The sequence below is a fragment of the Macaca fascicularis genome, chromosome 1 (assembly GCF_037993035.2).
Source record: "Macaca fascicularis isolate 582-1 chromosome 1, T2T-MFA8v1.1".
Lineage (NCBI taxonomy): Eukaryota > Metazoa > Chordata > Mammalia > Primates > Cercopithecidae > Macaca > Macaca fascicularis.
In genome coordinates, this window is record NC_088375.1 from 228,187,338 (window position 1) to 228,211,428 (window position 24,091).

Below are 24,091 nucleotides of genomic sequence, written 5' to 3' on the forward strand. Positions count from 1 at the left end.
GTTCTTTAACTGATATACCAAAGGGTAGAGCTGCCCATCCAGTACCACCCCTCACAGGCCAAAATAGCCTCTAGAATCAAACATAACACTTCCCAAAAGCAGACCTGAGGGGCCAGCCACACAGCCCGCTCAGTGTCCCAGGGCCTCGGAGGGGTCCCATCTAGAGACCCTCTTGGTGGCTGTGAGGCCGGCCACAGTGAATGCAGGTTTGCCTGTTGGCACCCGCCCCCCACTGTGGTTAAAGCACACCAGAGCCCGTCTGCCTTGTGCCGCCCCTTCAGATGTCCGTGCTGCGTAGGAGGATTGGAGAGTTGATGCCTTTTGGTTTTTAGGGAGGTCTGGCGGTTTTGGGGAGGGTTGGTTACTACAGGTTAGGGAAGCATTTCTGCCTCTGAATGTGCTGCCTTCTGGAATTAGAGGTTGCATTCGAGTGCATGTGGGCCCTACAAGTTTGTCTTTGAATTTCAAGGATTCATGTTCGTTATGTCATTAAATTGATGTCATTTCTGTCTAATGGTATATAGCTTTTCTTTGCCTGAACCTGTTCTGTTGAGAGTGCCTTGGCATGATTTACTTCAAATAAGTTAAAAAGTTAGCAGGTCTCTGACATTTTGGTTTCAGCTCAGAGCACAATGAGCCATTCCAGAGACACAAATGTTCATTCATCAGATAGCAGCACTTCCCAGCAAAACCCAGTCACTATTGATGTATGTAATTGATCGCTTTATTAACTGACAAAAAGAAGCTTTGTTGAGGTAATAAACCTAACTTCATTACATCCTGCATGTCGAGAGCAAACACATTGGGACGTGGCTGATGGGTTCCCATTTCAAGGCTGATTCTGATAATGATAATGTTTAAGTAGCATTGATTGTTCTCTAATTGAATTTTTCTTTCTTTAGGCCTCTTCTGAAGAGCTGAAAGCTGCCTACCGGAGGCTGTGTATGCTCTACCATCCAGACAAGCACAGAGACCCAGAGCTCAAGTCACAGGCGGAGCGACTGTTTAACCTTGTTCACCAGGCTTATGAAGGTCAGTGGAGGGCTGGACTTTGTAGAAACATCCTGGTAGCGGTTATTCGATTTTTAGGAGATGTGATTTATAGAGGATAGAAAAAGAGAGTCCTTAGAGGTAAATAGAAGAGGTGGTTAGTTTGCTACTTTTTACTGACAGGGTCCTTTGAAAGAGTAGTATTTTGCTTTGGAGATCAATACGTGTCCAGTAAGTAGAAAATGAGAGGCCGGGTGCAGTAATAGACAGTCTCGATTGCAAGGGAATACTCAAGTTTTAAATCGTTTACCAGGTTTCTTCTAAAGGGAACTCTTATAGGTAAAGGCTGATCGTCACAGGGAAGATTTCTTTGTTCTCTTTTTTGTTAGAAGATACAAGGACATTTTTTCATCCAAAAGTGATTTTATTGGTTCTGAAGCATTCAGTTATCAGTTCTAATAAAGGAACGAAAACGATGTTATAGGAAATAGAATCAAGCGATTCACATTTTTATACTTACGTCTTACGTATGTCAGAAAGAAGATTCTGTGATATATTCGTTTATAAAATATTAAAGTCACTACTGGATACAGAACTTCTGTTTGGGATGGCAAAAAGTTCTGGAAATAAGAGAGTGATGATGGTTATACAACATTGTAAATGTACTTAATGCTATTGATTGTATACTTTAAAATGGTTAAAGCAGTAAATTTTATATGTATATTTTACCACCATTTTTAAAATTTAAATTTAAAAAAATGTTAAATCACTGTTATATGCATCAAGTACAGTAAGTTATTTGTTCCAGAACCATTTGGTGATTGGCTCCTTAGACCAGAAATTAGATACTGTGTTTCTTTATAAAATCATAAAGTCATCTCACTGTATACATAATGTTAAGCTTGTAGTGTATTTCACGTTAGAGTTTTTCCAAAAAGTTAGATTTTAATGGCCAGTGAAAATCAGGCTGCAGTGTGTGATAAATGTGTAATCAGTGTGGTGTCATTACCAAATTTAACTCTATTCAAATCACTTGCATGGCAATTGTGACGAGTAGCCTGTTCTTTTTATTGTATTCTGTTATCTAAATGGGTGCATTAATTTTACTGTTGTCTAAATGAGCCACATAGTTTGCTTGTATTGTGTTGGAGACCTGGGGAAGAGTTAACAGAAAGACCCTACCAGTGCTAGTGAAAATGCCACAGCAGCAGACCTGGCCTCCTGTTTAGCCTAAAGGGAGACTCAGGTGAAATCGTGAATGAATAATTCCTTATTACATGCTGGAGAGGAACACAAGTTTGGCTCCCGTGTTTTCCAGGGGCCAGCATTTCTTCCTTTCCCATTAGATTTGATTATGCATAGGATCATTTCTATAGTTTTTAAATCAGGCCTACAAATATGTGGGAACTCTCAAGGGAGAAGAGACCCAAAGGTCTTGGCGGAAATTGGTGAAGTAGAGGGGGAAGAGAATGACCACTGGCCCTGCTGACATTCGAGTTCAGCTGGAATATCATTTGAACAGCTCTCACCCTTAACCGAGAAATTCTTTTCTGATGTACTTTGGGTGATGTGGCCAACAAAATGGTAAGAGGTGTTTTTGTCTTTTAAAATTATTTACAAATAAAGAGGAGAGGTGCACAAAAGAAATGTAGCCTGTCTTTGGAGTTAATAGAACTCTATAGAGTAAGTAACAAATCAGCTTTTTCTAGTATCCAAACCTGTTTCTACTTTTATAGCAAGCTTCTTTAGAAACTGGAAACCCACTCTTTCAAGTCAGTGTACTTTTATACACCATGGCAGAAATTTACCAAATTATTATTATTATTATTATTTTTTTTTTTTTGAGACGGAGTCTCGCTCTGTCGCCCAGGCTGGAGTACAGTGGCCGGATCTCAGCTCACCGCAAGCTCCGCCTCCCGGGTTTACGCCATTCTCCTGCCTCAGCCTCCCGAGTAGCTGGGACTACAGGCGCCCGCCACCTCGCCCGGCTAGTTTTTTGTATATTTTAGTAGAGACGGGGTTTCACCGTGTTAGCCAGGATGGCCTCGATCTCCTGACCTCATGATCCGCCCGTCTCGGCCTCCCAAAGTGCTGGGATTACAGGCTTGAGCCACCGCACCCAGCCACCAAATTATTTTTAAAACAACTTTCAGGTCCTTTCGCAATGCAGGAGCTGGTGTCACTTCTTGCATGGTACACCTTGTACACCTTGTACCTGTACCTTCCAATCAAGAGTAACTTGGACACTGGGAAAATCTGACTTTTCTCATTTGTAGCCACCTTTAAACATATCCTACATTAGCCGGGTGCAGTGGCTCACCCCTGTAATCCCAACACTATGCAAGGCCAAGGCAAGAGAATCATTTGAGGCCAGGAATTCAAGATCAGCCTAGGCAACATAGTGAGACCCCATCTCTACAAAAAATAAATTAACTGGGCATGTGTGCACACACCTGTAATCCCAGCTGCTTGGGAAGCTGGAGCAGGAGGATTAGTTAAGCCCAGGAATTCAAGGCTTCAGTGAGCTATGATCTTACCACTGCACTTCAGCCAGGACAACAGAGAAGGACCGTGTCAGTCAGTAAGTCAATAAACAAATCCTAGGTTGAATCAAAAAAGCAGTTAGGAGGAAAGATGCGTAGAAAATGAAAGGGGTCTCTAGGAAGATTGTGATCAGACAGGGAGAACAGGAGATGGGCTTACCTAATGACATCAGTGTTCTCAGAAAGGACTGAAGGTGAATTTTATATTTTATAAACATGTTTAATTTTTAATTTGCAGTGCTTAGTGACCCCCAAACCAGGGCCATCTATGATATATATGGGAAGAGAGGACTGGAAATGGAAGGATGGGAGGTAAGAGAAACTGCGTCTGGTGTCCCAGAAAAGTCATTAAACAGCTACAAAACATCTCCCCAAAACCCTGCAATCCGTAATAATGCCTTTGGGAATATTTGAAGACATCAGAGCCCCCTTCCTTGCCCTGTATTTTAGTTTTAGAGGTTGAGTTCTGGACTTGGCTTTGCCACTTTGTAACTCTGACCTTGGGCCAGCCACTCATCTGACTTGTCCTTCGTTTCCTAACCTGTCAAGTAAAACGGAAGAGGGATGGACTGGACCAGTAATTTTTAACCCAGGTGTGGGGCGGGAGCAAGTGGAGCTGGCGGTTGATGGGAGACGATTTCTTCAAGGGTGCAGCTCTGACTCCACATACACTCCCTTCAACCCTGCACAGTTCTGTGCCTCTCTCTCCACCTCAGTTCTGAGTAACTGCGGTGAGGAAATATTTCAGATGGGAGTATGTTATGCATGTGAGCAAAATGGAGGCAGAGCTGCTGGGGTTGCATTGCCTGTAATGACCCTTTCAATTCTCATGTATTATAATATTCAAGCTTTGTCAAATGTGATGAGTGAAACAAAATATATAGCAAATGTGTCGCCCTGGGCAGCCATGCTGTGGGAGAACAGTCACTAAAATTCAGATAATTTGTTTACTTTCACACTGCCACTGACTAGCAGTAGAGCCTTGGGCAAGTAATTGGGTTGCTAGTGCTAACATGTTACTATCTGAAAAATGAATATGAAGATTCGTTGTGAAACTCTTAAGTTGCTGCAGGAATATATAGGTATCATTAAAGAAACTTGGTTCTGACCCAGGCAAAGTGGCTCACACCTGTAATCCTAACACTTTGGGGAGCCAGGCTGGGAGGATCACATGAGGCCAAGAGTTTGAGACCAGCCTGAGAAAAAACATAGCAAGACCTTGTCTCTACAAAACATTTTTTTTTAAATTAAGCGGGCTTGGTGGTGCACACCTGTATTCGCAGCTACTCAGGAGGCTGAGATGGGAGGATCACTTGAGCACAGGAGGTTGAGGCTGCAGTGAGCTATGATCACGCCACTGCACTCCAACATGGGCAACAGAGCGAGACCTTGTCTCAAAAAAGGAAAAAAAGAAACTTGGTTCTGATGCCCAAGAAATTTGCTAGTCTGTTAATAACATGGAGTTGACCTGCATTGAGTTATATTTTCACCATCATGTAAGATTTCCCTTGAAGTTCCTTCGATGTTTTGTTTGGTTTTGTTTTGTTTGTTTGTTTGTTTTTGAGACCGAGTTTTGCTCTTGTTGCCCAGACTGGAGTGCAGTGGCACGATCCCGGCTTACCACTACCTCCGCCTCCTAGGTTCAAGCAATTCTCCTGCCTCAGCCTTCCTGAGTAGCTGGGATTACAGGCATGCGCCACCACGCCTGGCTAATTTTGTATTTTTAGTAGAGACAGGGTTTCTCCATGTTGGTCAGGCTGGTCTCAAACTCCTGACCTCAGATGACCCGCCCGCCTCGGCCTCTCAAAGTGCTGGGATTACAGGCGTGAGCCACCATGCCCGGCCAAAGTTCATTCGATGTTTAATCTCAAGCATGTGTGCCTGTCTCTTCCAGTTCTAGCATCAAAGCCTTATAAAGGCCTTATAAAGGCCTTCAGATGAGGAGTAGAAGAGAAGCAAAAGAGGATCCCATTTCCTTTCCCACCTTTCCACTAATGCTTCATATTGGTGGCTTGTGGGCCATATTCCACTAATAGCCTTTTTTGGTGGGGGGGATGGGGGGTGAGAGAGAGAGAGAGCGCAAGAGAGAGAGAGAGAGAGCGTGCACACGAGAGACAGTGCGCGTGTGCTGTGTTGCCCAGGCTGCAGTGCATTGGTGCCATCACGGCTCACTGCAGCCTTGACCTCCTGGGCTCAAGTGAGTCTCCCACCTCAGCCTTCCAAGTAGCTGCAACTACAGGCACACACCACCATGCCTAGCTAATTTTTTTATTTTTTGTAGAGATGGGGTCTTGCTATGTTGCCCAGGCTGGTCTCAAATTCCTACCCTCAAGCTACCCTCCCACCTCAGCCTCCCAAAGCGCTGGGATTACAGGTGTGAGCCACCATGCCCAGCCTGTTGCCATTTTTTGATTGCCTCACACAGTGAATTCTGGTTGCTAACATTTCAACCCTGGGAGGTTCTGCATCATAATTCAGTCTTCTGTCTTTTCTTGAAACATCTGGTAACACTGAATCTGAGGAGCCCTTGCCCTTCAGATGGGACTGGACTGTCCAATTTGTGCCAGTCCCCACCACTCCCCCTTGTGTTACGTCTGGCTCTTCTCATCTGCATGTCCTCCTGGCTCCAGTGGGCGGTTGGTACTTGGCCTCTGGCTTGAAGGGAATAGCAGTGCTTCCTGTCGCCTTGGTTCATTGCAGCTAGGTATTAAGCCAAACAACTTAGCATTTTCTCATCCAAAAAGGAAAATAGATTTCTGTTGTATTTATTCAATTTCCCCCTCACTCTTTATACACTCCTTAAAGCTTCTTTGTATTTTTAAGATGTGGGGTTGGCTACAATTTTTCTTTTTTTTCTTTTTTTCTTTTTTTGAGACGGAGTCTAGTGCTGTTGCCCAGGCTGGAGTGCAGTGGCACAACCTCGGCTCACTGCAACCTCGGCCTCCTGGGTTCAAGTGATTCTCCTGCCTCAGCCTCCTGAGTAGCTGGGATTACAGGTGCCCACCACCACACCCAGCTAATTTTTGTATTTTTTTTAGTAGAGTCAGGGTTTCACTGTGTTGGCCAGGCTGGTCTCGAACTCCTGACCTCATGATCTGCCCACCTCGGCCTCCCAAAGTGCTGGGATTACAAACGTGAGCCACCACTCCCGGCCTATAGTTTTTCAAGTCAGCAGTTGGAGTCACTGAAAAGCTGTAGGACTCCATTACATATTCCCTCTTCAAAGACTAGGTTTTTAGTCCCCAGCAGCATTATCCCAATCAGTGGAGCCGTGGAGTCTGCTGGTAAAATATTGTGTGGTTTCCTCTTATCAAACCAGATTATCTTCCCATTAGAAACAAAGCAAATCCACACACAAATGGTGTTATACAAATATGTAGGGCTGGGTGCAGTGGCTCACACCTGTAATTCCAGCACTTTCAAAGACTGACACAGGAGGATCACTTGAGCTCAGGAGTTCGAGACCAGCTGGAGTAACACAGTGAGATCGCATCTCTACAAGCAATAAAAAATAAAAAAATTTACCAGGCATGGTGGCGTGTGCCTGTAATCCTGCTTCTTGGGAGGCTGAGGTGGGAGGATCACTTGAGCCTAAGGAGGTCGGGGTTGCAGTGAGCCATGATCACACCACTGCACTCCAGCCTGAGTGGCAGTGAGACTGTGTCTCAAAAAATAAAAAATGAAATAAAAAAAAAATATGTGCACAGTTGTGGGTGGCAAGTGGTTAAACATTATTTTCGCATTTTTTTAGTAAACTAAGCAAGTCAGGTTCTCATGGATCAGAATTGGCTTTTTTTTCATATTGATACTAAGCTTTTGCTGCAAGATAAAAATGCCTTCAAAGAAAACTAAATGAAGATACCTCCCCAGATATTTACTCAGAGATGTATTAGTGTTTAACATACAATAGGAAAATTGGACCCATTATTCATATTACACAGAAAGTCTCATTGAACTCAAGCAAATTTTATGAAGCTGGCATCAACATTCCTTCAAGGAATTCCTACAGCTGGATGGATTGTTCCATATGACGATTCTCTCACTGCAGTAATAGCTTTCACTCCAGGGAGGAAGCTGTATTCCCTTCATGCTGTTGCTGATATTTTTAGACTATTAAACTCTTCAGTTGCTGAAGGGTATCCATTTACCACATATTTATTAGGCTACCATATGGGTAGTCAGTGAACAGTGAAGGGCATTGATTGTTGGTATCGTGAGTGTCTGAGACGCCTTTAATCCAAAGATCTCAAAGCACTCCACCAACTAGAAATCACTCCCCAGCCCATTGGAGCTTCTTTAGAATGTGCAGAATACTAGCCCAGTTGTTAGTCATTAGGTAAATTTTCAGTCTTTTTTTTTTTTTTGAGACAGAGTCTCACTCTGTCACCCAGGCTAGAGTGTAGTGGCGTGAGCGTGGCTTACTGCAGTGTCGACCTCCCAGCTCAGGCCATCCTCCCACCTCAGTCTCCCAGGTAGCTGAGACTACAGGCATGCATCACCACGCCCTGCTACTTTTTTTTATTATTATTATTTTTTGAGACGGAGTCTCACTGTGTTGCCCAGGCTGAGTGTAGTGGCATGATCTTGGCTCACTGCAACCTCTGCCTCCAGGGTTCAAGTGCCTCTCCTGCCTCAGCCTCCCGAGTAGCTGGAATTACAGGTGCGCACCACTATGCCCAGCTAATTTTTTGTTTTTGTTTTTGTTTTTGTTTTTTTTGGTTTGGTTTTTTCTGAGATGGAGTCTTGCTCTGTCGACCAGGCTGGAGTGCAGTGGCGCGATCTCAGCTTACTGCAACCTCCGCCTCCCTGGTTCACGCCGTTCTCCTGCGTCAGCCTCCCAAGCAGCTGGGACTACAGGCGCCCGCCACCACACCCGGCTAATTTTTTGTAATTTTAGTAGGGACGTGGTTTCACCATGTTAGCCAGGATGGTTTCGATCTCCTGACCTCGTGATCCACCCGCCTTGGCCTCTCAAAGTGCTAGGATTACAGGCGTGAGCCACCGCGCCCAGCCTAATTTTTGTATTTTTGGTAGAGATGGGGTTTCACCATGTTGGCCAGACTGGTCTCAAACTCCTGACTTCAGGTGGTCCTCCTGCCTTGGCCTTCCAAAGTGCTGGGATTACAAATGTGAGCCACCGTGCCCAGTACCCCCCCCCTTTTTTTTTTTTTTTTTTTTTTTTTTAAGGCTTCTAGAGACTGTTACTCTTTGGGAGGATTCCCAAGGAATGAGATGTAACCATTCCCAGCTTAAAAAACCAGCCATACTATTTACTTACCGAGATTGGTTAGTGATGTTTGTGCAGATACCCACATTGAAAACAAAATTAGCCATGTTTTCAGAATGGCAAAAATCTAACCTTGAACTGTGAATGCTTTGACAGTGTTGATTCTGGTAATGGCTGGCAACTGCCATGGAAACCACGTAACTCATCTCCTGCAGATGTCATTTTCAGATGTTGTATTACATCCGAGTTGCATCCTTTGGCCCTGATCATCTGCAGTTTGGTTTTTGTCCGCAGTTCTTTACATTATTTATATTTTACTTCCCTGTCTCTGACATCGGTTTTATAGTATATGAGAAAGGCAGCCTGTATTAAAAGCAATAATATGGTCAAGATCTTGAAAAACTAGCAAAGGTTTAGAACTGTCACAGAGCAGAAGACGACTAAGGACATCCACCTCATGTCTAAATGCAACGTGGAATCTTGGATTGGATCCTGGAACAGAAAAAGGATGTTCGTAGAAAATCTAGTGAAATCTGAACCCTAGGTTTAATTAGTAGAAATGTACTAATGTTGGTTTTTGAGATTTGACAGATCTTCCGTGGTTATATAAGGTGCTAACATTGGGGGAACCTGGGTGCAGGCTATACTAGAACTTTCTGTACTGTTGTTATAGTGTTTCTAAATAATTTTCTAAAAATATCCCAGAATAAAAAGTTTACTAGATAGAACCAGATGACACTTTTCAAATGATGTCGCTTAACCCTCCTCACTTTATAGCAGGGAAACTGAAGCTTAGAGAAGGACTTGCCTGAGGTTTCCCAGGAGGTTTAAGGTCCTGTCTGTCCTCCTTCCATGATGCCACCCAGCTTTTGGAGATCTCCTCATTCGTTTCATCAATAAAGGTGGTTGTTTTTTTGTTGTAGAGATGGGGTCTCACTATGTTGTCCAGGTTGGTCTAGAATTCCTGGGCTCAGTCGGTTTTCTTTTCTTTTTTTTTTTTTTGAGATGGAGTTTCGCTCTTTTGCCCAGGCTGGAGTGAAGTGGTGCAATCTCCGTTCACTGCAACCTCCGCCTCCTGGGTTCAAGCGATTCTCCTGCCTCAGCCTCCCAAGTAGCTGGGACTATAGGCACCTGCCACCATGCCCGGCTAAATTTTGCATTTTTCGTGGAGACAGGATTTTGCCATGTTGGCCAGGCTGGTCTCAAACACGTGACCTCAGGTGAGCCACTGCACCTGGCCACTCAGTTTTCTGACTAGCATAGGGATAGACCTAGTAGGTGAATGGTTCGGTGAACAGCAGTTGTATGGATTCACAAGCTGCATGTGATACACTCTGTCCATGAGAAACACTGAAAATGTCTGGTATTTATCAACCGTCATGCAGCTTCAGATGCTGTGTTCCCAGATGCCTCTGTCTGTAAGGGTTGCTGATGAGGAGAGCAGCTCACAGCTGGCTTAGTCCTGTTCCCCTTTCCGGCATCATGTATTCTGGTTAAAGGAAGGTATAAATAGTCAAGGCTGGCAGAGGCCTGTGGGAGCTGAGAATGAAGTGCCCTGCCCTGCTAAGTGTCCTCACCGCTCCAGGAAGGCTGGCCATTTTGACTTTGCTGTTAGCTCAGATTATGCACCAACTATTTGCAAAACTTGTGTAAAATATGACTCAAAATGGAATGATCTACCCCCTTTGGATTATTTGCCTTTGTAATTCCTCACAGAATGTAACAGAGAGAAAGTAATTTTCAGCTGTTCAGTCTTCAAAGATTAAACAGCTAAAATTCCTGAAAATGAGTCTTTTCCTGCTGCAGCCTCTGTGAGGCCTCACACTTTCCAGGTTTTTTTTTTCCTACAGGGTTTGAGTCCAGGATTTTAATTATCAGCAGCTTACAAATCCGTTTCCGAAAAAAATAGTAGTATATGGGCATATTCATGGGTCTGCTTATGTCACTGATTAAAGTTATGGCGAATCAAACTTTCGCTAAATTTGCATTTTTAAAAACTAATATCCTGTTGAATAGAACACTCAATTATAAAATTTCTATTCAGGCCGGGCGCGGTGGCTCATGCCTGTAATCCCAGCACTTTGGGAAGTCGAGGCGAGTGGATCACTTGAGGTCAGGAGTTCAAGACCAGCCTGGCCAGCATGGTGAAACGTCATCTCTACTAAAGATGAAAAAATTAGCTGGGTATGGTGGCACAAGCCTGTTGTCCCAGCTACTCAGGAGGCTGAGGCAGGAGAATTGCTTGAACCCAGGAAGCGGAAATTGCAGTAAGCTGAGATCGCACCACTGCACTCCAGCCTGGGTGACAAAGCAAGACTGTCTCAAAAAAATAAAATATTAAAATAAAATAAAATCTTGCCAGGCACGGTGGCTCATGCCTGTAATCCCAGCACTTTGGGAGACCGAGACAGGCAGACCACGAAGTCAGGAAACCATCCTGGCTTATACCGTGAAACCCCGGCTCTACTAAAAATACAAAAAAATTAGCCGGGTGTTTTGGCGGACGCCTGTAGTCCTAGCTACTCAGGAGGCTGAGGCAGGAGAATGGCGTGAACCCGGGAGTCGGAGCTTGCAATGAGCCGAGGTTGCGCCACTGCGCACCAGCCTGGGTGACAGAGCGAGACTCCGTCTCAAAAAAAAAAAAAAAAAAAAAAAAAGGCCAGGCACGGTGGTTCACACCTGTAATTCTAGCACTTTGGGAGGCCAAGGTGGGTGGATCATGAGGTCAGGAGATCGAGGCCATCCTGGCTAATACAGTGAAACCCCGTCTCTACTTAAAAAAAAAATACAAAAAATTAGCCAGGCGTGGTGGTGGGCGCCTGTAGTCCCAGCTACTTGGGAGGCTGAGGCAGGAGAATGTCAGGCACCCGGGAGGCGCAGTGAGCCGAGATCGCACCACTACACTCCAGTCTGGGTGACAGATCGAGACTCTGTCTTAAATAAATAAATAAATAAATAAATAGAGCGAGACTCCGTCTCAAAGAAATAAATAAAATAAAATCTCTTTATCCATATTGGAACATCCTGCATCCTCTGGGCTATGTAGAGGAACTGTCTCCATTCAGACAGCCTCACACTTAGGCCTCCTTGTCCTTGGTGATGGATCACTTAAGTCACCATCTGCTGGGTCCAGAGAAACTGGCTGCACCATCAGGTCCACTGAATTGGGCTGTAAAGTCATGAATAATTTTTAAAGTATTTTGAAACATTTTTTTCTGGATCTTCAAACTTACATGGAATGGTTGATTACCTACATTTCCCTGAAGCTCTTTTATTTTTATTTTCTTTTGCTTCAGGGAGGGACTGACATGAGATTGAGAAGATACTGGAAACTTTGAAAAACTACACCTTGCTTTTGTCTGTGTCAGGACGGGTGGCATTGGAAAGTGAGACTGCTACAGATAGGGGACGCGCCCTCAGTGATTCTAAGCCTGGGCAGCGGGAATGCACCTTGTTCACCAAATAGAACCCAGAATGTCCTTGTAAGGTCACAGAGCAATCACTGTCGTGCCACTTAGGACCTTTAGTTTGTTCTTGGATGATTTTAACAATCTTTTTATTTTAAAGCTTCCTTAAAAAGAACCACTTCCCCCCTTTTTAGTAATTTTTTATTTATATTGAGTTATTAGAGAAGAAAATGTTTTCACTATTTTTAATGTTTAAAGTAGTGGACAAGTTCCTAGGATTTTTCTAGATGAGTTTTTGTGGGTTTTTTTTATTATTATTTGTTGAAAAATAAAATCAAGTTTCACAAAGCCTGTAATATCTTATTTATATCGAATGTGTGTGTGCACACGCGCACATACGTAGGTACATACACATGCATAGAGAATTTTTAGGAAGTGATATAAAAAAAATTGAGTGTGAGCCTGTGAGAAGAGGGAATATGGGTAAGGGGAATCACGTACTTTTTATTTCCTATCCTTCTGTTCTATTGATTTTTTGCTATAAGCTTGTATTTTTAAAAATAATTTTTTGAAACTTGAAATTTCCAAGGAAACATTTTCTCACATCACATCTTTTTAGATAGTCTGTGAGCAGCATCTCAAGACTGCCCTGTGTCTCTCCCACTGATGAGCGAATCTGCTTTCTCATACACCCCTGCCCCTCCCCTTCTCATACACCCCTGCCCCTCCCCTTCTCATACACCCCTGCCCCTCCCCTTCTCATACACCCCTGCCCCTCCCCTTCTCATACACCCCTGCCCCTCCCCTTCTCATACACCCCTGCCCCTCCCCTTCTCATACACCCCTGCCCCTCCCCTTCTCATACACCCCTGCCCCTGCCCTTCTCATACACCCCTGCCCCTGCCCTTCTCATACACCCCTGCCCCTCCCCTTCTCATACACCCCTGCCCCTCCCCTTCTCATACACCCCTGCCCCTCCCCTTCTCATACACCCCTGCCCCTCCCCTTCTCATACACCCCTGCCCCTCCCCTTCTCATACACCCCTGCCCCTCCCCTTCTCATACACCCCTGCCCCTCCCCTTCTCATACACCCCTGCCCCTCCCCTTCTCATACACCCCTGCCCCTCCCCTTCTCATACACCCCTGCCCCTCCCCTTCTCATACACCCCTGCCCCTCCCCTTCTCATACACCCCTGCCCCTCCCCTTCTCATACACCCCTGCCCCTCCCCTTCTCATACACCCCTGCCCCTCCCCCAGCCATCTGATCATACACCCCTGCCCCTCCCCCAGCCATCTGATAACTTTGGTAGTGATAGAAAAAGAATCTGCTTTCTCATACACCCCTGCCCCTCCCCCAGCCATCTGATAACTTTGGTAGTGATAGAAAAAGAGTAACCACTTTTTCTGTCCTGTTCCCACACTGTGTGTTTCTCACCAGTGCACACAATTTCACACCATAAACGGTACCCTTAGAAATCGTGCAGTGCAGGCCGGGCACGGTGGCTCATGCCTGTAATCCCAGCACTTTCGGAGGCCGAAGTGGGTGGATCACAAGGTCAAGAGATTGAGACCATCCTGGCTAGCATGATGAAATCCCGTCTCTACTAAAAATACAAAAAATTAGCCGGGTGTGGTGGCGGGTGCCTGTAATTCCAGCTACTCGGGAGGCTGAGGCAGGAGAATGGCGTGATCCCAGGAGGCGGAGCTTGCAGTGAGCCGAGATTGTACCACTGCACTCCAGCCTGGGCAACAAAGCGAGACTCCGTCTCAAAAAAAAAAAAAAAAAACAGAAATCGTGCAGTGCAGTTGCCTCTTTCACAGATGAAAGACTGCCCTTTCTACTTCTTTGAAATCTCGACTGGGTGGTCTTCCTTTCATGACAAGCTAAGAAAGGCTGAACTGGAATTGGAATGCTGTATTTTTTTTTTTCTTTTTTTTCAAGACGGAGTTTCTTGCTCTTGTTGCCCGGGCTGGAGTGCAATGGCGTGATCTTGGCTCACTGCAACCTCCGACTCCCGGGTTCAAGTGATTCTCCTGCCTAAGCCTTCCGAGTAGCTGGGATTACAGGCACCCACCACCACGCCTGGCTAATGTTTTGTAGTTTTAGTAGAGACGGTTTCACCACGTTGGCCAGGCTGGTCTCAAACTCCTGACCTCAGGTGATCCACCCACCTCGGCCTCCCAAAGGTATTCCACACCAGACCTGGAATACCTTTTCTTTTTTTTTTCCTTTTTTTTTTTTTTTGAGACAGAGTCTTGCTCTGTTGCCCAGGCTGGAGTGCAGTGGCATGATCTCAGTTCACTGCAGCATCCACCTCCTGGGTTCAAGCAATTTTCCTGCCTCAGCCTCCCAGGTAGCTGGGATTACAGGCACCTGCCACCATACCTGGCTAATTTTTGTATTTTTAGTAGAGATGGGGTTTCGCTATGTTGGCCAGGTTGGTCTGTAACTCCTGAACTGAGGTGATCCGCTCACCTCGGCCTCCCAAAGTGCTGGGATTACAGGTGTGAGCCACCGCGCCAGGCCGGAATACCTTATTTTCTCAGATTCGACATCACTGTGCATCCCTGAGTTTAACGAGGTCTGCTGCGTGGTACCTGAGTATTGTTACACCAGCCTATAACTGACAGCCCAGATTCTAAGGTTCATATACTATTGTAAGAAGAAGAGTTCCATGATTCTGAAAACACTCAGAGCCGCCAGACATGGTGGCTCATGCCTGCAATCCCAGCACTTTGGGAGGCTGATGTGGGAGGATCCTTTGAGGCCAAGAGTTTGAGGCCAACCTGGGCAACGTAGCAAGACCCCGTCTCTACAGCAACAGAATAAAAACACCCAGACCCGACAGCTCGAGATCCTTGGTCCAAGAAGCTCAAAAGGAGTCTTTAGCGATTGTCCCAGACCACTAGGGAGAGCCAGCTTGCCTTCGTCCTAATATTTAACATTTGTTATCTGAGATTCATTAGGAAATTTACACTATGAAATTTAAGGTGACATTTTCCTTGTAAGATTTCAGCAGACTTAGAGATAAGTTGCTAAAATAAAGAATGTTTAAGTCACTCTGGAGAGCTGAGTGAAAGTTCATTTCAACCTTGGGAAGGGCCAGGAGGGCAGTGAGCTCTGCCTCACCCAGGCCTGAGCCATCGGATGGCAGAAGTCACGGTTTGGGGCACTTCCTGGGGAAAGGCCGTGGCTGGACCCCAGGCAGTACGCACACACCAAAATCAATGACTGCAGTTCTTTGTGTACGTTTCCCTTACCTCCTGGGTCCTCAGCTGTCTTCCCATCTTGATTCTGCACGTAGGTTGTGGAAAGGAGGAGAACCCCAGCTGAAATTCGAGAGGAGTTTGAGCGGCTGCAGAGAGAGAGGGAAGAGAGGAGACTGCAGCAGCGAACCAATCCCAAGGTAAGCCAGGGGCCAGGTTTCATGAGGACACCTCATGAAAAGGCCTCATACCTAGAAGCCAGATCTGAAATAATGAGGTGCTGGTGGATTGTTAAAGGAAAGACATACAAGCTGGTGGGACAAAATTTGGCTTATATTATGTCAAAGTCATATCTTTCTGGAAACACCTCCCTAGCAGCCATCAGCCACGCTGCTGCTCATCTCCAGGAGGTGAATGTTTTATACCATGTGGAGGGAAGACAAAACCAGTCCCCCGTTTTTTCCAGAAGTCAGGGAGTTTTGCCAAGCAGATACACAGGCCAGTCATTGAAAGCCATTTCCTCCGACTGTGCTGCCCAAGTCCTTGACGCTGGAAATCAGAGGACAGTGACAGGGCAGAGGACAGCCACCTAATCACCTAAGCGTTGAGGCAGCAGAAGTCCTTGCTTACCCATTAGGATATGGAGAGCCAAAAAATGCAGAGGGCTCAGGGCATGTCTGTGTTGCCTTGAGCAGAGGGCCCTGGTCACATCACCCCAGGGCATTGGTGCCATGACCACCGGTCAGTGGGTTGTTTGAGCAGCATCAGTGTCCCAGATCACCGATGGAGTTTAAGTCTTTTAACCCAGTGACACTACTTAGTCTGAGTTACTTTTCAATGCTAAGTATGCTCTCTTTTTCCTTTCAACTTGCTGGGGAGATTGTTTTGCCCAGCTCTGTGGCAAATAGGATAGCTTGGTCACTTTGAGATTCCAGTTATACTGAATGGCTAATGAAACATGGCCTGGTGTACTATTCAGCTGTGTTTAAAAAGAGGGCTCAGTGGCCAGACCCTATCATTGTGGCCAGGATGGCCTGGCAGAGAGCCTGTATCTGTCATGATAAGGAGCTGGGACCCCCCCCGTCTTCCATCAGCCTCTTCTCCCATGATCTGTGTCAAATCAGTGTTGTTGGAAGGAGAGCGGAAGCCATACAAAGTTATAAGAAGCATTATTATTTTCTTTAAACCTTGTAAAGGAAAAGAACAGGCCGGGTGCGGGGGCTCACTCCTATAATCCCAGCACTTTGGGAGGCAGAGGCGGGCAGATCACCTGAGGTCGGGAGTTTGAGACCAGCCTGGGCAATATGGTAAAACCCCATCTCTACTAAAAATACAATAAAAATTAGCCGGGCCTGGTGGTACGTGACCACCAGCCTCCCGAGTAATTTCAGCTACTTGGGAGGCTGAGGCAGGAGAATCGCTTGAACCAGGGAGGCAGAGGTTGTAGTGAGCCAAGATCATGCCACTGCACTCCAGCCTGGACAACAGAGTGAGACTCTGTCTCAAAAAAATAAAAAAGAAAAGAAAGGAAAAGAACAAATGCTGGCTTAAACTGGGATGCATAGTAAGATAAACCTCTGATGAAATACATTCTAGAAAGCAGTTTTTTTAAGACCTATACAGCATTTAAAGGACCATATATCCAGAACATGTCCATCTGTTTGAATCCCACATTTCAAAGTATATTTGACCAGATAAAACTATGGATGGGAATGAAGCTTTTGTATCATCCATTATCATGTATAATCAATAAATGTTTTAATTCTCTTGGAAAAAAATGTATATTTGAAAATGGTAACACCTCCACTCCCATCTACTCACTCTCCCCTCAACAGGTGAGGTCCTCAGAAGTGCAGGGTTACCTTTTGGTCAGATAGAGGCAGAGAATCAAAACCCTGAGTGAACCGAGTTGGGGAGTTTGGGATAATTGGGAGAGTTGAAAATCTCTGAGGTGCCCTGAGCTGTGCTAATGATTCCTGCTTGGATCTCCCAGCCAGGTGCCCGCGGGAGGTCCAGTTTGGAAGGTCTGTGTTGGCAGGTGGAGGTGGGGTCAGGGTGCCTGGCAGGAGCAGGCTGTTCCTTTGGCGTTTTTGCTGTTCTGGCTGGAGGTTTGCTGTGTTAGGAGCAGTGAAAGGGAAAGAGAACCTCACTATCATCCTGCATCCGTGTCCTATGATCAAATCAGCCATCTGGGGGTGTGTGACAGTTGCTTATTAGGACTCTGCAAATGTGTCTGCAGGCCATGTTTCTGTGGAAAGAGGGAGCGCAGCTGTGACCATCTCACACAGACATGCAAGTGATTTTTAAAATGTCCTATACTTTGCTACTTCCATAAAACTGCTTCCAAATAAATCAAACATTTTCTAATCAGAAATCTTGAGCGATAACCAGATGTTGGCTGTCCAGCATTTTAAGGAGAGGATTTGAGGTAGATCTTTCATTCCATTTCTGACAGGTTTTTTTGCTTTTCAAGATGAGCAAACATCCTTGTCCTGAAAAGAAAGGGGTGATCTCCGCTTTAAGGAGACCATAGAGGCCAGGTGTGGTGGTGCACGCCTGTAATCCCAGCACTTTGGGAGGCCAAGGTGGGCGGATCACTTGAGTTCAGGAGTTCGAGACCAGCCTGGGCAACATAGTGAGACTCCGTGTCTACAAATAAAATACTAAAATTAGCCAGGCATGGTAACATGCACCTGTAGATCCAGCTACCTGGGAGGCTGAGGTGGGAGGATCCCTTGAGCCTGGGAGGTCCAGGCTGCAGTGAGCCAAGATTGCACCCCTGCACTGCAGCCTGGGCAGCAGAGTCTCAAACAAACAAACAAAAAGACCATGGGGAAGCCAGGCATGGCGGCTTATTCCTGTAATCCTGGCACTTTGGGAGGCCAAGGCAGGAGGATTGCTTGAGTTCAGGAGTTTGAGGTCAGCCTGGGCAACATAACAAGACTCCCATCTCTACAAAATATTTACAAATTAGCTGGACACAGTGGCACATACCTGTAGTCCAGGTTACTTGGGAGGCAGACGAAGGAGGATTGCCCTAGCCCGGGAGTTCAAGGTTGCAGTGAGCCGTGATTGCACCACTGCACTCCAGCCTGGGCAACAGAGCAAGGTCCTGTCTTAAACAAAAACAGAAGGACACTTTTGATGACTTAGGGGGATCAGCCTGTCAGCTGGACCCTCACAGAGGACCTCAGCTCAGAGGGGTTTGCAGGCTGTATCCCATGCGTGATATTATTGCCGCCCAAAACGCGGGTGCATATTTCTCTCTGTTTTCACCAATAAGAGCAGATGAGGTAGGGATTTCCAGTAGGTTGATGTATCTACCAAGCAAAAAAGCCTAGTGAGGAAAAGCCCAGGTTAGAAGGTACAACTGCCAGCAGGAGGCAGGACACAGAGTGAGGCGTTGGACAGTGCTCCGTTTTCTCTTTTGTAAAATGAGGACATCTGTCCTGACTACCATGCCAAGTTGTGGAAAGATTGAAAAAACATGAAATAGATGTTAATTTATTAGGGAAAGATAATCTTGCTATATAAATGCAAACTGACATTCAGAACGAAATGTGGTGGTGGTGGTTCATTCAACACTGAGGAGGAAATTCTTAGCTTGGTCAGGAATGGGTGGGACCTGTGAGTTGGGATTTGAAAATGGCCGTCGAGGCTGGGCGCAGTGGCTCATGCCTGTAGGCTGAGGTGGGCGGATCACGAGGTCAGGAGATAAGACTGTCCTGGCTAATGCAGTGAAACCCCATCTCTACTAAAAATACAAAGTTAGCTGGGCGTGGTGGCAGGCGCCTGTAGTCCTAGCTACTCAGGAGGCTGAGGCAAGAGAATGGCCTAAACCCGGGAAGCAGAGCTTGAAGTGAGCCGAGATCATGCCACTGCACTCTAGCCCGGGTGACAGAGAGAGACTCAGTCTCAAAAAAAAATAAAAGAAAATGGCCCTCGAACAATTCCCGCAGCCGTTGCCTGGGGCCGGGTCCGGTGCTGTTTGCAGTATGGCTGGCTGTGATACGGACTTGTGTGGAATGTGCCTTGCCAGGCACCATGGTGCCCAGGAGGGAACAAGTAGAATCCCCAGCCCCGGGGTGTGTCCACTTTGCCCACTGGCTCCAGCTGATGGAACGCATGCGCACACACACACAGGCACATCCGTGTGTGGGAGGCAGCATGGGAGAACCTTGGACTTACAGTCCGGCGTCCTACATCCAGACTCAGATTCCACCTTCCTGTCTGTGCCCTTGATCAAGTCCCTTCTGCATTCTTAGTCCAGTTTCTGCCTCCATGTAATGGGAGGCCCACTTTCTGGGTTAAGTCTTTGGACCCCACAGTCCTTAGCTCTAATTACCTGTTTTCCGCCTTTGCTTTACCCTGTGGGAGTAAATTCCTGTCTGTATGTCCTGCTGGAAAACACCACCCTCCGGTTGCTGTGGTCCCAGTGTCTTTAGGGCCCTCCACATTGAACTGGCATCAGGGAGAGAATTGGTGGCTGGGGAGGACGTGGGGTTCATCCCTGAGAACAGTATGTGAAACTGGAGCCCGACTGGACCACCCTGGGCATCCTCCTGCCATCGTCAGATTTCTGTCTTATTTGCATAATCCATCCACATTTCTTGCATTTTAAGGACTTAAGATCATGTAACAGTGTCGTTCTGTGCTGTATTCACTTCGTATTGATTATTTTCATTCCTTTTTTCCTTAATACCCATAAATCTTCTCTCTCTGTGGACGGCAGCCACTTTGAGCATATTTAGAAGGCAATTTGATCCCAGGCAGCTTGTCCGACTTCATTGCTGCCTCCTTCATGAACTTGTTTACATCCCATGTGGAGCAGATGATTAAGTTAGGTTTGTTTGGGGGTACAGGGGCAAAGGAGCTTGACTCTCTGTGGGCACATATTGCTTTAGTTTTTTGACCCTACAACAAAATAGTTTCATGGAGATTTACGTTATTTCTGGGCCATTTTTGCTATTACAGAGATTGATATACACTCCTTGGCAAGACCTCTCTTATCTAGAAAACCCCATCATCAGCGTGGTTTGTGTAATAGCTGAAAAACACAATTCAGCTTTATTAGAAAAAAATGTAAATGATGTATCGGCCAAGCGTGGTGGCTCACGCCTGTAATCCGAGTGTGTCCAGAGTTCGTTCCTTCCAGTGAGTTTGTGGTCTCGCTGACTTCAAGAATGAAGCTGCGGACCTTCACGGTGAGTGTTACAGCACTTAAAGGTGGTGCAGACCTAAAGAGTAAGCAGCAGCAAGACTTATTGTGGAGAGCAAAAAGAACAAAGCTTCCACAGTGTGGAAGGGGACCCAAGCGGGTTGCTGCTGTTGGCTGGGGTGGCCATCTTTTATTTCTTTATTTCTCCCCGCCCATGTCCTGCTGATTGGTCTTTTTTACAGAGTGCCAGTTGGTCCATTTTACATAGTGCTGATTAGTGCACTTACAATCCACAGAGCGCTGATTGGTGCGTTTTTACAGAGTGCTGATTGGTGCATTTACAATCCTCCAGCTAGCCATAGAGCATTGATTGGTGCATTTTTACAGAGTGCTGATTGGTACATTTGCAATCTTCTAGCTAGCCACAGAGTGCTGATTGGTGCGTTTTTACAGAGTGGTGATTGGTACATTTACAATCCTCTTGTAAGACAGAAAAGTTCTCCAAGTCCTCACCCGACCCAGGAAGTCCGTCTGGCTTCATCTCTCACCAACGTTTTGGGAGGCTGAGGTGGGTGCATCATCTGAGGTCAGGAGTTCCAGACCAGCCTGACCAACACGGTAAAACCCCATCTCTACTAAAAATACAAAAATTAGCCGGGTGTGCTGGCAGGTCCCTGTAATCCCAACTACTTGGGAGGCTGAAGCAGGAGAATTGCTTGAACCTGGGAGGCGGGGGTTTCAGTGAGCCGAGATCGCACCCCTGCAGTCCAGCCTGAGTGACAAGCTCGAGACGCCATCTCTAAATAAATATATAAAAATAATGTATCGGCCGGGCGCGGTGGCTCAAGCCTGTAATCCCAGCACTTTGGGAGGCCGAGACGGGCGGATCACGAGGTCGGGAGATCGAGACCATCCTGGTTAACACGGTGAAACCCCGTCTCTACTAAAAAATACAAAAAACTAGCCGGGCGAGGTGGCGGGCGCCTGTAGTCCCAGCTACTCGGGAGGCTGAGGCAGGAGAATGGCGTGAACCCGGGAGGCGGAGCTTGCAGTGAGCTGAGATCCGGCCACTGCACTCCAGCCTGGGTGACAGAGCGAGACTCCGTCTCAAAAAAAAAAAAAATAATAATAATGTATCAACAGCCCAGGCAACATGGCAAAATCACATCTCTACAAAAAATAATAATAATTAACTGGGCATGGTGGTGTGCTCCTGTAGTCCCAGCTACTCAGGAGGCTAAGGCAGGAGGAACGCTTGAGCCCTGGAGGTGGAGGATGCAGTAAGCCAGGATCGTGCCAGCCTGGCTCCAGCCTCCAAGATGCACTCCAGCCTGGGTGACAGAGACCCCATCTCAAAAAATAAATGAATAATATATCAAGGAAGGCATATAACCATAAAAATATTCTTAAATGCCAAAATGTTTTCATAAAGCTGTAAGAGTGCATCACTTGGTTATTTTTCAAGGATTCTGGGGTTGCCCTGGCAATGACTGTAGCCAGCAGAGTTGCCCGGGCTTATGACTTCAGTCTGTTCTGTGGAAGTGGTTCTGATGTCATAAAACTGCCCGGACTTGGCTGAGAGCATGATAGAGCAAAAGAAGGATTGTTTGACCCATATGTTTGTTGTGCGTAGTGACAGGAAAAGGCAATGGGCTGCAGAAAATGGGCTGCTGTTGCAATTGGAGATTGTGGGAAGTTGTCTGGTAAGGAGCAGAGGGACCAAAGCCTGGTGAATGAGGTCTGGGAAAGTGCTGTGACAGTGAAACTGAAACCCTGGAGAAGAGTGGTCTTGGCAATCGGGATAGAAGGCACAGAGGGCTTCAAAGGTAAAACAGCTGTTTGTCTTGAAGTGAGTATCCGTCAGAGGGCTGTTTCACCCCTTCGTGTCAGCATAATCACTTACAAACAAGGTTTCAGAATTAGAGACTACTGTTTATCCGGGGAGGACAGGCTCTGACTTCCATTTGAGATGAAGTGATTCTGTGGGAACCGTCATGAGTGCCATGCTGGTGGGTGCATCAGTTATAGACAGGTGAATTTCACGTTGCCTTGTATCACCTCTTTTGGTGGAATTTTCGGTTAGTAAAGAGTTCCTTTTGAGATTGCAATTGACAGAAATTTCTTATGTTGCCCTCATGGCCAGATAAATATAAACATGAAAATAATTCCGCCTGGTTGGTGTTGAATGTGTTAACATGATTGTGATCATTACTACACAGTGTCTGCATGTATCAAATCAGCACACTGTACACCTGGAACGTGTGCGATCTCTATTTGTCAGTTAAATGTTTTAAATTTTTTAAAGAAGGTTTGAAACCAAAAAATAAAGAATTTAGAATGGTACATTCCTGGCTGAATAAACAACTGATTCTACTCAACGAGTACAAATGCATCATCTCCTCCCTGGCAAGAAGTTTCTCATTGTGGGAGAAAGGCTCTAACTCATGCTCAGAGTTTCTGAGTGATGTCAGTGAAGACGTGTTTATCACATTCACAGTTAACCCAAGGCGGAAGGTTCTCAAAGAGCCCAGTTAATAAGAATGAAGGGATTAAACTACAAAATAAGATTTAACGGCTGGGCACGGAGGCTCAGGCCTGTAATCCCAGCATTTTGGGAGGCCGAGGCAGGCGGATCATGAGGTCAGGAGATCGAGACCATCCTGGCTAACACAGTGAAACCCTGTCTCTACTAAAAATACAAAAAACTAGCTGGGCGAGGTGGTGGGCGCCTGTAGTCCCAGCTACTCGGGAGGCTGAAGCAGGAGAATGGTGTGAACCGGGAGGTGGAGCTTGCAGTGAGCCCAGATCATGCCACTGCAGTCCATCCTCAGCAACAGAGTGAGACTCCGTCTCAAAAAAAAAAAAAAAGAAAAAAGAAAGATTTAACAGGGAGAAATGTGCTAGCTACGAAAGGGGGGAAATGGGGCAAATGGTCATCTTTCGTTGACTTGGTTTAATATTAGCAATTTTGTGGGTTGGAGATGGGTGAAAATGGTTGATTTATTCACAAAGTAATTTAATTTAGGTGCCTGTAACGTGCCAGACACTTTAGGAATGTGAACATTCAGCAGAGAATAAAACAGACAACCTAATCCTGCCATGAAGCTTAATGATCTAGTTGAGGGACACAGAATCTGCAATAAATGCAATATATAAATTATATATTAGGACTGGGCATGGTGGCTCACGCCTGTAATCCCAGCACTTGGGGAGGCCGAGGCAGGCGGAACACCTGAGGTCAGGAGTTCGAGACCAGCCTGGCCAACATGGTGAAACCTCATATCTACCAATAATACAAAAATTAGCTGGGTGCAATGGCACACACCTGTAATCCCAGCTGCTCAGGAAGCTGGGGCAGGAGAATCACTTGAACCCAGGAGGCTGAGGTTGCAGTGAGTTGAGATTGTGCCATTGCACTCCAGCCTGAGCGACAAGAGTGCAACTCCATCTCAAAAAAAAAAAAAAAAAAAAAGAACTTTTTATTATTTATTTATTTATTTATTTTTTTGAGACGGAGTCTCACTCTGTCACCCAGGCTGGAGTGCAGTGGCGCGATC

General features: G+C 46.0%; 1 protein-coding gene across 1 annotated transcript in view; it reads left to right on the forward strand.

The window, feature by feature from the left end:
* DNAJC11 (DnaJ heat shock protein family (Hsp40) member C11) overlaps window positions 1-24,091 on the forward strand; it is a 72,740-nt gene that overhangs the window by 20,269 nt on the left and 28,380 nt on the right. The window contains exons 2-4 of the mRNA XM_005544905.4: window positions 903-1,032; window positions 3,772-3,845; window positions 15,475-15,576. Of these exons, the coding sequence (XP_005544962.1) occupies window positions 903-1,032; window positions 3,772-3,845; window positions 15,475-15,576 (306 nt within the window). The remainder of the gene's footprint in view (window positions 1-902; window positions 1,033-3,771; window positions 3,846-15,474; window positions 15,577-24,091) is intronic.